This window comes from Meles meles, chromosome 17 (assembly GCF_922984935.1).
Source record: "Meles meles chromosome 17, mMelMel3.1 paternal haplotype, whole genome shotgun sequence".
NCBI classification, from domain to species: Eukaryota; Metazoa; Chordata; class Mammalia; order Carnivora; family Mustelidae; genus Meles; species Meles meles.
The window spans coordinates 3,689,073-3,702,469 of NC_060082.1; the positions used below are offsets into that span (position 1 = coordinate 3,689,073).

The 13,397-nt window shown below is 38.6% G+C and overlaps 1 protein-coding gene across 1 annotated transcript; it reads right to left on the minus strand.

The window, feature by feature from the left end:
• Positions 1-2,692: 2,692 nt before the first annotated feature.
• On the minus strand, positions 2,693-3,658 carry LOC123928357 (olfactory receptor 6K2). Its single transcript, XM_045983476.1, has one exon. The coding sequence runs from the start codon at positions 3,656-3,658 to the stop codon at positions 2,693-2,695; it is 966 nt and encodes a 321-aa protein (XP_045839432.1).
• Positions 3,659-13,397: the final 9,739 nt, after the last annotated feature.

A 13,397-nucleotide genomic window follows, 5' to 3' on the forward strand; every position in this document is an offset into this window, starting at 1 on the left:
CATTTCAATAGAATTAACAAGAACCTCAGGAATGGCCTATGCTATTGCCTCTGAGAAGAGAGTCCTCCTCACCTCTCTGTTTTCTCAAGAATATCAGCACAATGTTAGGAATGTAGCATGGTGGTTAAGTGCGAGGCTTTCAGAGTAAAAGCGAATGGAGTTCGAATCACAGCCCAGCCTCTTCCTAAATGTATGGCCTCAGACAAGTCATTTAACCCTTAGAAGTCACAGTTTTCTCAATTATACAATAGGAATGATAATAATACCTGTTGCTTAGGATTGTTACCAAGTAACATATATGCAGGAGATATTTATTACAATGTCTCATATACAGTCCACCTCCAATAAGGAGAAAACTGTATTTTTGTTATTATCAATTCATATAATTGCAGTTGCGAATATAAAAATGTTATTTCATTATAAGAAGCAAAACTATGATTAATAAATGCAGCAGAGTTATTGATAAAATACATCTAAAATTAAGAAGAAGGAGTTAGGTGCTCCTGTGCTCACCAAGTCAGAGGCCACACATTTCCTTAATCCTATGCATTTACTAAGGCCAAAGTAAGAAAGTCATATATAGATGTCAACACACCATGAACTTTCTTTTCTGTTTCCTTTGCTTTTATTTTTCCTCAACTTGGAATTGTTTTTGCTCAACACACACACACACACACACACACACACACACACACACACGTTATCTAGTAAAATTCCATTCACAGAGTAGGGTAGGTTTGATCACAGGTTTTTAAGCAAAGTAACAAAGTGATCAGATCTAAGTTTTAAGAAATAATTCAGCCTCAGTTGGGAAAACAGCTTGAAGGTGGAAATGTATGGATGTAAGAGAGATAGTTTTAGCTATATGAAGTTCCAGGGACACTGATCATTTCTAGGAAAGGATTATATAATACAGAAAGTGGAGAGAAGAGATAAGAAAAGTGTGAACCCTTTCCCCTGCTGGAGGTTCATGCATATCAGTTCTGTAACGATATTACCCTTGGGGAAAGTACAGTTAAAATAACGAGTCAGTCAATCAGTGAAGTAATCCCGTTCCTCATTTCTCTGGAAGAACATGAGACATACTGCACTACTCAAATCCAGCAACACTACTGGTCTCCATTTTCCTCTCTTCCCTCATTTTCCCTTACTCTCTCCTACCAAGTATATGCTGAAGATTTCTTTGTCAGGACATTTCCACCCACAACCTATGGGTTTTCTCTCATTTACCTTCCCTTCTCTATCTAAGATTTTTATTAGATCATATTAGCTTCTTCTTATCAGCCTTTCCCCCTTACTCCTGTCTTACATCTGGTATCATAACATTTAGGAGTGAGGATGAGGGCATGGCTGTGGTACAGTCACGGGAAAATGAGGCTGACAATCACAGGACTTGTGTGGGTAGGCTAGGGAGGAGGGGAAATCTCCTAGCATTTACACTGTAGTAAAAGTAAATTTAGTAAATGTAAATTTACCCTTTATCACATCTTAATTGGGGTGTGAGCCCTGGAGAAAATCACCCTTTATGAAGCATGTATAAGAAGACTCAGCAAGAGAAAGAGCCCTCAGACAAAATAGGACAAGGAGAGTCCAGCGTCTTCAAAGCCCAGGGGAAAGGGAAGAGTCATTCAGTACTGTTGGATGCCGGCTGGAACATTCAGAATGCAGCGTGGCTGTGCTGGTTTACTCATTCAGTGGGGACTTGTTGATGTCGTCACTTAATTCACACAATATCCTTAATTGCATTGAACACAAAGATTAAGTTTTTCGACTCATTATGAAAAAAAAAAGCACTGATTCATTGATGGTTATATTACTTTATTTTTTTTAAGACCAAGTTTTAAATTTTGTTTTTGCATGTGTAGTATTATTCAGTGATCTTCCTGACCTAAGATTCGTTGCCATAGTCTTTAACTACTGCACAATTGCAGCCAACGGCCTTGTCAGGTTTCCTCCCCTGTCAATATTACAGAGGCCTACCCATGGTCCTAGCTTCTTACAGTCATCAGTAATAATGAAGTTGATTGGGTCTTGAGCAAAACGGCCTCCACTCACTTCACACATTATAGTTGTGATGGCCTTAGCTCGTTACTGATCCAGACACGGGACTCATGTTGTACAGTACTGCTAAGGTGTGAATGGAACAGGTGAGCCGTAGGAGAACCTGCTGAAACATGTCTATACAGATATTCATCAATGATGAATGCTGGGTGTTATTCACAACTGATAAGTTATCGAACACTACCTCTGAAACTAAGTATGTACTATATGCCTGCTAATTGAATTTAAATTAAAAAAACAGTGAATACTTAATTTAGGAATTAGGGTTATTTTTCAACTATATCCATCCGTGGTACCACAGAGGGAACTTTATCTTATGAAGATGAGTTTTCAATTACCATATCTGACAAACATTTTGACTATGTTAAAATTAAATATCGACCCAGATCATTTCCATAATATGAATTTATCTTGACTGAATTGAGTGGCAGGAAGTTGATTTAACAAAGTCAGATCCAACCATATGCAGGTTGGATAAAGAGTGAAAGAAACTATGACATTTAGGTTTCAGTGAATTTTGTTCTTGGTGACCTCTGGAAGACCAGTTTCAGTAAAAGCTGGTGGGAAAAGACCTCTGAGAGCTGCAAATGAGAAGTCACCAACAGCTATGTAGACTTCCAATAATTAGATCTTACTTGGGGTTCTTGGTCTCATGAAAAAAGATTTTAGCTTGACTCCAGTGTTTTTTTATAGCTTCTTTTATTTCTTTATTCCTCAGACTATAGATTATGGGATTGAAGAAGGGGGACAAAACTGCGAAGGCCAGAGCAATGACTGTATCCCAGAATAAGGAGTATGTGGTAGAGAAGCGTAGGTACATGAGGGCCACACTGCCAAAGAAGAGCAGAAAGACAGTGAGGTGGGAAACACACGTGGAAAATGCCTTGCGTCGGCCATCAGCTGACCGAATGCGTAGAATTACAGTCACAATACCAACATAGGACATGAAAATGAGCATCACAGCTATAATAATCTCCACTGCATGGACAATATCCACTACCTGAATCATGATAATGGCTTGTGGGTCTGTGCAAGCCAAACGTAGCACTGGGAGGAAGTCACAGAAGATATGCTCAAGGTGATTAGAGCCACAAAACGGCAGTGTGGAGATCCAGGCAATCTCAGGGAGGGGTGTGATAAAGCCACAAACGCAGCAACTCAAAGTCAGTTGGACGCACAGCCTGGGGGTCATGATAGTGGGATAATGGAGAGGGCTACAGATGGCCAGGTAGCGGTCAAAGGCCATAGCTGTCAAGAGACAAACCTCACTGATGCCAGTGGAGTGGAAAAAATACATCTGCAGGAGACAGCCATTCAAGGAGATGCTCTTCTTCTCACTCAGCAGGCTAGTGAGCATCTTTGGTATGGTCGATGTGGTGTACCAGATCTCCAGGAAAGAAAGGGCGCTGATGAAGAAGTACATGGGAGTGTGGAGGTGAGCGTTCAGCTGGACCACTGTGATGATGACCAGGTTTCCAAAGACAATGAAAGTGTAAATGAAGAGCAGTGGAACAAAACAGATGACAGACCCTTCCCAGGAATAAGGGAAGGCAGAGAAGATGAATTCCTGATTGGTGCTTTGATTGGGGCTCTCCATTTTCAGTTGAAAACAAGGACTTCCAACTCCCAGTGCACTCAACCTTGTAGGAGATGTCTACTATTGGCCAGAGAGTAAATATGCTTACCAAATGCCAGCTCTGTGTAGATCCCTGTCCTGGGGATGTGGAGGAAGACAAAGGAAGAAGGAAATAGTCCATACTCCATAGATGCTCACAATGAAAGTTATAGTATGGGACAATCTCCAGTCACAAAGCACAGTCAATATTTTAAACCAATGATTCCCTAATTTTCACATCTTCAGAACCATATGGAGGCATTGTTAAAACTCAAATTGCTGGTCCCTATCCTGAGAGTTTCTAATTCAGTAGATCTGGGGAAAGGCCAAACAATTTGCATGCCTAACACATTTCTAGATGATTCTAATCCTACTGGCTAAGGGAACCCCGTTTTAAAACCATGTGTTTAGACAAAGAAAGAACTAGACAAGGCAGTGAAGGAAGAGTAGGTGAGATTTTTCCCCTCATTCAAGTCTTACTGATTCCCTAACCATCTCCCCACAATGATTTCAGAATTCTTTTCTCAAGCTTCCAGTTCCTCATCTGGTTCTTGGCATGTGATTTAACTGAATATTTTAGTGGCAAAGACAAGCCATCACTGGCAAATTTCACCCTCTCCCTTCCCTGTCTCTGACATATCCTCTATCTCCATACATACATGTAATATACATAATGTGTATAAGCAATAATTATTCAGAGAATGTTCAGAGGAGACCAATGATAGCAATGTTTATGTGTTATTTTTCTTAAAAAAAAAAAAAAAAAGAATGGGCCATTCTACCTTCTCCAGTTCCTTCTCTCCACCCTCTTCTAGGAAAATGGATCTCAAATATGTTTTGTGCCCAAAGGCTTTGGTCAAATGCCATAATTTATAGGAAGTTACTCCGTGAAGCCATAAATGCAGAGCTGCTCTAGTGGGAGCTGGGGTGGAGAGAGAGGCTGGAGGCTCCATGGAATACAGTAGAAACATCACATTGCAGGATATGGTCTTATTAATTTATTTCCTTTTCAGAATCATTTATTTGATTCTTTCTTTTCTGTTATCAAATGTGCACAAATCTTATCTTAAGAAAGAAGTACTGTCTCTAAACAGATGATTTCTCTCCTCTGTACCAACATCATTTTTCCCTGACGTGTGAATGTGTATTTATTGTCTTCATTCCCTCCTGAATCCCTTTGAATCAATGATCTGCTCTCAATGCTCCATATGACTTTTCTTAAAGTATATCAGTGGCTTTCCGATTAAAATTTCAATGGCCTCCCTCTGTCCTCATTGCCGCTAATCTCCAAAGCACAATCACCTGATCCTTAAAAGTCCTTCCCTTTCTGCCTTTTGACACCACAGTACCCTGGTTCCCCTCATTGGCTTTTCTGTATTCCACTTCCCAAATTTCTTTCTTTGTTCTTTGTTTCTAACTCCGTATTTTTTTACGAAAAGATCTTATTTATTCAAGACTGTTTATCAGCTTCTATAAGCCTCCTACTCTCATTAACTAATGTGACTCCAGAATTCTTATTTTGCATCTCTTTCTTGAGCCCCACATTTTCTTCAGAACCCTCCCACTTAGAGGTCTCACCTTTACCCAAAAGTGCTGTCTCCACCTGTTACAAGCTGAATTCTGTCCTCCCAAAGTTCACATGTTGAGGTTCTAACCCCTGGGACCTCAGAATGTGACTCTGCTTGGAGAAAGGGTCCTTAAGGAGATAATGAAATCAAAATGAGGACACTAGTATGGACCTTAATTGGATATGACCAGTGGACATCTAAGGAGAGGAAATGTGGACACAGCTTCAGAGGGAGGACCTTAGGAAGACTCAGGGAGAAGGCAGTCACATACAAACCATGGAGAAAGGCCTCAGAAGAAAGCAATTCTGTCCAAACATGGATCGCAGATGCCTAGCTCCTAGAATCGAAAGAAAATAAATTCCTGTCGTTGAAGCTGAAGACTCAGGCGGTGATACTTTTTTATTGTGCCTCCGTCCTCATACACAGCATGCCACCAGAGCCCCTTAGTGAATTTCTTACTTTTGTTCATCTGGATACCAGCATTAGTCATTTTATATTCATCATGGCCTCACTTCTCAAACCCAATGAACCATCCAGTTATGCTTAACTTACCTTTTTTCTTACTCTATCATCAATATCTTTTATCCCCATTGCCTTCACCGAATTTGATGCCTACTCATAAGCCTTACACCACTGTAACAAGTTTCCAAAGATCTTACTTTTTGATACAAGCTTCCATTCCCTCAAAGTCTGTCTTGCTAGATCATCAGTTTACACACGTGACCTCCTTCCATCCTCTACGTGAGTTTCACATTCTCTCCATTCTCTTCTTCTGGGGAGTCTCTGCTTTAAAAACGTAACAGCTCAAGTCCTCTAGGAGGACACTCTTTTAATCACTGGAACAGGAAGTCGTAAATCCCCTTTGTTGTCTGTCATTCATTAGGGTCTAGCCTTGTGTATGAATTAGAAAAGGGCATTTTATTACAGTTTCTTATTTAAACTAACTACAGATGTGTTTGTCCACTGATTATGTAATTAAGACCCATCCAATTCCTACACCATCAACTACATCATCTTCCTTTAAGGTACAGAAATTTTTTTGTTACTTATACCAAAAAAAGCACCTTATCTCCTGTTGTTATGGCAAATTATTAATCACCAACCCCCAGTTCAGTAAACCTGTAATTATTCCAAACACGTCAGTTTCATTTTCTGGTCTCCGAACATTACCTTAAAGTAAATCTCTCTTACCTGAAACATCCTCATCTTCCTTCAAACCTCTAACTTTTTTTTAAACCTTACTAATTTCTACGTTTGTCTTTTCTAGTTTCAACAAGTTAATCCCACATGTCTTGAATCACTCTCTTCCTATTCCCTGTGAGCTAGATCTACTTATCATCTACCATCTATCTATCCATCTATTATCAATAACTATGTCTAACTATCTACCTACTATCGATTTATCTCTCTCTATTCATGACTATTGATCATCTATCTATCATCTATATCTACCATATATATGCCTATTCCTTTTAAAACATTGTTTTAGGTTCCCTTGATTTTTTCATATGCATATCTGATCTTGATCTCCCCAGTGGTAGTTACCACATCTTCTAACTATGGCTCTCAGGGAAGGGTTTTACAAATTGAACCAAGCTACTAGATGAATAAGATGCCTCCCAGCCCACCCAGACCTAATTCCCTAATCTCCCGAAAAGAGGTCAAAAAAGGGATAAGGGATATCTAAACCTGAAAGAAAAACCATTAGACTTTTCCGACTGAACTCTCCTCTATCTAAAACTTAGTAATTGTAAATCTAGTGCAAACATTAGTGATGTTTATGTCAAACAGCTAACTGGAAATCTCACTTGATTCCTCAAACACTGATTCCTAAAACATTTCAGAAATCGATTACAAGGCTCGTTTGTGGTTTTAAAGCAATCATTGGAGCCTTGGCCCCATTTCCTGGGAAACCGTAATATTTAAAACATTTGTGCTTTGTACTACCTTGTCCTACAGTATTATTTTTCCTAACTCCTCTTTGTTCAGAATCTCATCAATAGTTATTCGTGGTATCTGCATGCACACTGGGTTATCTACTTAAACGCAGGTGGATCGCTGTTCCTTCAAATATCTCCAGTTCCCCAAAATTAGTTAATTCACTGACCTTGCTGCTGTTGGCTTCCCAAGCTGGACAAATCTAGATGAAGACTCTAACTTTCCCTGCCCTGATGTGGCCAACCAGCCACTTCCTTCGCTCTTGTGCTGTGTCCCTACCCCGAGTCCCCCATCTAAACTGTATCTCCTTCACCAGGCAATGACATATAGATCTGACATTCCCTGTAGAGCTCTCTCCCTCCCTCCCATATGTGTGTATCTTTTTCTGAGCAGAACTTCAATAAGAAGATAGACTCTCCTGGGAATTTTACATAAACTAATTAAGACAAGAAAACAGTCATTCCCGTAATGGCTCTAATTGGGTAAAACAGTTCAGCCTGGCAATTAGGAGAACCCCCGTTCTGGAGAACTTCAATCCAGGACCAATGAGACAGTCGGGGAGCCTGAGGCATTGGGATAAATTATTTTTAGAAACTTCCTTTTTCTGTGGTGCTTCTGGAGAGATTGGCTTTTAATTGAATCAAAATGCTGAAAATCCAAGACTCAGATTTGAAGGAAGCTGACACAGCAAAGGGAAAGAGACTGGTGGAAAACAAAAAGCAAGATCTGAACTTACATCCTGATTACTTATTTCTAGGACAGTAAGCCAAATTTAGGAAAACGCAACCTTGCTTTTAGGCCTTATGATATTCCATTCTCTCTCTGAATTTCTCCTTCCCTGTTTTATGGAATAAGCAGCTCTTCTTTAAAAAGTTCTAGTTTTGGGGCGCCTGGGTGGCTCAGGGGATTAAAGACTCTGCCTTTGGCTTGGGTCATGATCCCAGGGTCCTGGGATCGAGCCTGCCATCGGGCTCTATGCTCAGTGGGGGGCCTGCTTCCCTTCCTCTCTCTCTGCTGGCCTCTCTGCCTACTTGTGATCTCTGCCTGTCAAATAAATAAATAAAATCTTTTTAAAAAAATAAAAAGTTCTAGTTTTGTTCTTGTAGACAGCTATTAGAATCCCAAATCTGAATTTTTCGGAAATTACATTTTTTGTTTGTTTTAGTATATTTTACATGGGAATTGTATTTTCCTAAAAAGTGCATGGTTACACTGACAAGTTCAACTTGATGCTAACATTGTACTTCAAAAGATGACTGCTTATTGATTCTTATTTCATAATTAAATGATAACTTATACTTGTTGTCAGTTAGGAATGTTCCTTTCTTATTTGATCCCAAATTGACAAGTCATTCTCTCAGACTTTTCCTTATGGTTGCAAAGTAGATCTCTAAGTACCAGGCATCCTTTGTCCCGCATCAGGGCAGAACATTGTGGCCTGGGCGTCCATCAGCAAAAGCTCTCCCAGAAATCCTAGCAAACTTGCCAATATCTCTATGGTGAGACCCCTCTTATCAGAGGTGGGCGAAGAATAATAGGTTTCGCGCAACTGACCCAATCGTGTCTCTTCTGACTTCAAAATATTACTCTGAAAATTAATTTGGAATTTAAAATCCTATGTGATTTTAAGTATTGCATTTATTTTATGAGACTCCATGAAAGACATTGACTATTACAAAGAAACACATTTACTTAGAAACCCACAATGACATTTAATTCTGTACCATCATTCTAAATTCAGATAATGGTTGCCTTCAGATAGTATATGAAGCCATGTCTAAAAAACTGATATAGTTCCAGCCATCTTAGATTTACTGAACAAAAATCACTGTTTTCATAAATTATATGAAATTATAATACGAAAGTTTTTAAAATTTTCTAAAACAAAAGTCTCCATAGAAAAATGTCAACACATAATAATTAGGAATTAAAGAGGCAATAGAAAAGAGCTGCTCTGCTTATTAAATATTAATAAATTGTTAAATAAATTATTCTGGTGACTTTCAAATAAATGTATGTCTGCATTTATTTCATTTTGTTTTGTCTCCTTATGCTGGCAAAGAATACAACAAGCAATATACATTGGACAGGGTAATGTGTTGAAATAGAAGCCCTCAGTGTTGCAGGTTATACAGATTTTTACAGTATTTAGGATGGTGATTTGGCATTATCTATTTCATTTTTTAATCCTGAATACTATTGAATATTGCAGTTATATTTCCAGAATTAATCTTACAACAATATTGCAATGTGCAAACTTATGTGTGATTTCATACTATGGCCTTGTTTATGATTAAAAGTGATTAAAATAAACTCAAATTTACAGCAATAGGGAGTAAATGAGTAAGAGAAGGGACAACCATGATACAAAATATTATGTTGTAGTTATTTTATGTGGAAATCTTAGATCTCTGTGCTGTGACTCGGAGAGACATAAACAAATGTATTGTTAACTCAGAAAACTTAACTCAGAAAATGTAACACTAATGACTGTGATCCATTTTGTTAAAAAAGAAGGATTACATCTAAATGTATATTGAACTTTAGTATTATTTATTTTCCTTTATTTTCATTCTTCCTCTTGTTTTCTCCCTATACAGCTATTTTGATTTATTTTAACTTTAATTTTAAGATATGTTCTGTATGTATGTTTTCTTGCAAAAGACACATTTCTATTTTATCTACGTGTACTTTCTCTTTACATTGATTGTATTGAATTGATTTCATTGCATTGTTGTTTTTTTTCAGTCAGCATTATTTTTCAGTTATTTATGTTTCTTTGTGTTCATTAAGTTTATGGTATCTAACACCTCTATGACCCTCTGAAGACTTCATTCATCATATTTTAGGTAACCCTTTTAGGCATAATAGATCACAGATTGCTTCCAACTTTCCAATACCCAAACAACATCTTCACACGTGTGGGCTTATTAACAAGTGTGGAATGTCTTTGGGACACACTCTTAGTGGGAGGATTACTAAGACAGGATACACTTCAGTGTAATTTAAGTTCTACCAGATTTTTCTGCAGAATGTCTGCACCGGTTTATATTCGCAGCTGGGTATGTGTGTTTCTTTGTGCCCACACCCTCTCCAACACAGAGACTTAATAAAGAGTTCAAGCATCTCTTTATGTATTTATGAGCCTGACAATATGAGCCTTATCTTCTCTTAAATTACTTACCTAGATCAGTTGTTGCTGTTTTCTTTTTTCTTGTTTTTTTTTAAGAAATCTTTTCCCTTAAATATAGTGATTTTCTCGCCCAAAATAAGCAATAAGGAATGGTATTATGGCTTCAGACATACCGATTTACTGAACACAGCAGTTTCTAGCTAGAGACTATCACAGAGAATTCATATGAATTTTATGCTATGTTTGGACTAACACAAAACATTTTGCTTCTTTACACCCAGCAAGCAATAAGAATCAAAAAGGAGAATCTCTACAATATTTCACTATGTTGCACATTTCTTATTTTCACATGAGATTTTGTATTGAACTTGGGGCGCCGGGGTGGCTCAGTGAGTTAGGGCCTCTGCCTTCGGCTCAGGTCATGATCACAGGGTCCTGGGATTGAGCCCTGCATTGAGCTCTGTGCTCGGCGGGGAGCCTGCTTCCTCCTCTCTCTCTGCCTGCCTCTCTGCCTACTTGTGATCTCTTTCTCTGTCAAATAAATAAATGAAATCTTAAAAAAAAAAGACTTTGTATTGAACTTTTAGTTCAATTTAGTAAAATTTACTTTTACTTCCTTAAAAGATTTTTAACGCTATGAGTTTAACTTCATTCGTTGTTCAAAGTACAGGATGACTATACGCCACAAAATGGTGAAGACAATGGTATAGGAAAGATGGGGAACTTCCAAAGAGCGACTCTCCTAAATCTCTTTACCCCACCCCCTGCCCTCACAGGTTCACGTCTTTAGCACCTGCTCTGTTTCTAAATGATCAAAAATCCCTTTAATGTGTAAAATTTCTTTAACACACACACACACACACACACACACACAACCAGGCACCACGGTTAAGTAACTACACATTTGATGCAAGTAATCTTTCTGAAAATAATAGAATTATTTTTTTTAATTAGCCATACAATTCTAAAATACTTAAGACCTAAAAGAACATCTTAAGATTCGATAATATGCACTAGTTATTAAATTTCTTCCATCCCAGGCTGGTGCTATGTCAGACAAAGCCCACACACATCAGATACTAAAACAATAATCATTTAGACTCATACTTGTGAGTCTGCTCATCAGTTGCAACAAGGAGAGTTAGGCTGGACTCCTGGCTCTGGGCTCTGATTCTGGGCTCCAGACACCAGGCTTGGGCAGGTTGGGTTCAGGTCAGCTCCACATGTCTTGGCTGGACTCCTGGCTCTGGGCTCTGGTTCTGGGCTCCAGACACCAGGCTTGGGTAGGTTGAGTTCAGGTCAGCTCCACGTGTCTCGTATTCTCTGAACCAAGGATTCTCAGGCACATGAACTCATGGATCCAATGCTGCAAGGGAAGCAGCTTCTGGGAGCAAACCCAACCCAAAGGGCATAGATTTGACCTCAGGAATGCCCATGGACATCCCAATCATCCAATAATTAAAAAGGCTTATCCAAAGTTGTGGGGCAGGGAAGTATACACCACTCACCATGAATCCACTCATTGCAGATTTGTGAAGTTATTCTTCTGTTCCAGGTATGTGAAGAACCAGGACTAATAACTCAATTTACCACTGAAATCTATCACTCTATTATAGTCCTACTGCAATTCTAACTTGTCAGTGATAGAAAGGACAGCTCCACAGAATAACCAGACTTCTTCTTTAATCGTATCAGTTGCCAGTAAAGTTGTACCAGAAGGATCACATTCATGCATTACTAGTGCAACCTTTGCGGAAACAATACCTTTACCCACAGCTAGAAACACATCTGCACATTTTACTTTAACAGGTCAGTTTCTTGAAATCCATCTTGAAACAGAAGTTTTTTAAAATGGAGATAATTTTATGCAAAAAAGTGATATTTGCCACATTTATAAAAATGGTGATAGTGAGAAAACAATATAGAGGTTCAAAATAGAGAAATAATTTTTATACCCAATCCGTGAAATGTTTTGCCAAATTTAACTGAATTGGTATAAATACTTTGTGGAAACATCAACAGATTTTAGCATATAATTTTGAGTCCTAAAATATTTATTACCAAGTCACATAGTATCATATTAAAACTGCTACACAAGTTATATATCTTAGCACTGATATGGTAGGGAAAATAGACAATTTCTTAGAGAGGTTAATTAAATAATCAACACATGTCATTGGCTATAGATGTAAATGTAGGCATTTATTATGTCTTAACATTCTCACATTGATCCTACATAAGGTGGTAAGTTCTCAGGGGCAGGCATCTGATTTACTCAACTTCTCTTCATAGTAGTTAACATAATACCAAATACAGTCTGTGATGCCTGGGTTCATGACATCATCATATGCCGAGAACGCCAGCACATAGATCTCAAAATACCAGCAAGTCTGACTAGAAAGGAAAAAAGATAGGGGATGGGGTCTATGCTCTGGATACCAGGAACTCTTGCTTCTGCTTAATGTCCAGTGACTTCTTGAAAGAAGTAGGACTAGTCACCTTAGTGTCATGGGGAGTGAGTTACATGGGTTCCATCAAGTCATGGGGAGCTTGGTAAAGAGAAAGTATCATAAAAGTCAAGATCTGGATTATCAATATTTATATAATCAATCATTTTAAAGTAAAAGAGTAAATTAAAATCAAACAAACATGGCGTGCCCCAAGCGGTTCAGTCAGTTAAGTGTCTGACTCTTGGTTTCAGATGGGGCCATGATCTTGGGGTGGTGAGATCAAGGCAAGCATGGAGCTCTGCACTCCACGGGGAGTCTACTTCACTCCCTCTCTGTCCCCTCTGTTCTTCCCCCTGTACTCTCTCTTTCTTTAAATAAATAATAATTTAAAAATCCTTTAAGTCAAACAAAATGGGAGATACAGCAAAGAAAACAGTCCGCTGATCCTAAAAATCAAGGAGTGGAATTGGTATGCTGATCTTCTCTGTAAGTCCTCAGAGAACTTCATCAGTCTACTCACCAGCGTGTGGAGAAGAAATTTGGACTAACTGCATAATGATTTTAAGTTCTAGCATTTGTGGGGTCTGTATCCTGTGAGGAAGCTCCGTTTATACAGAGCAACCCCACCTAAA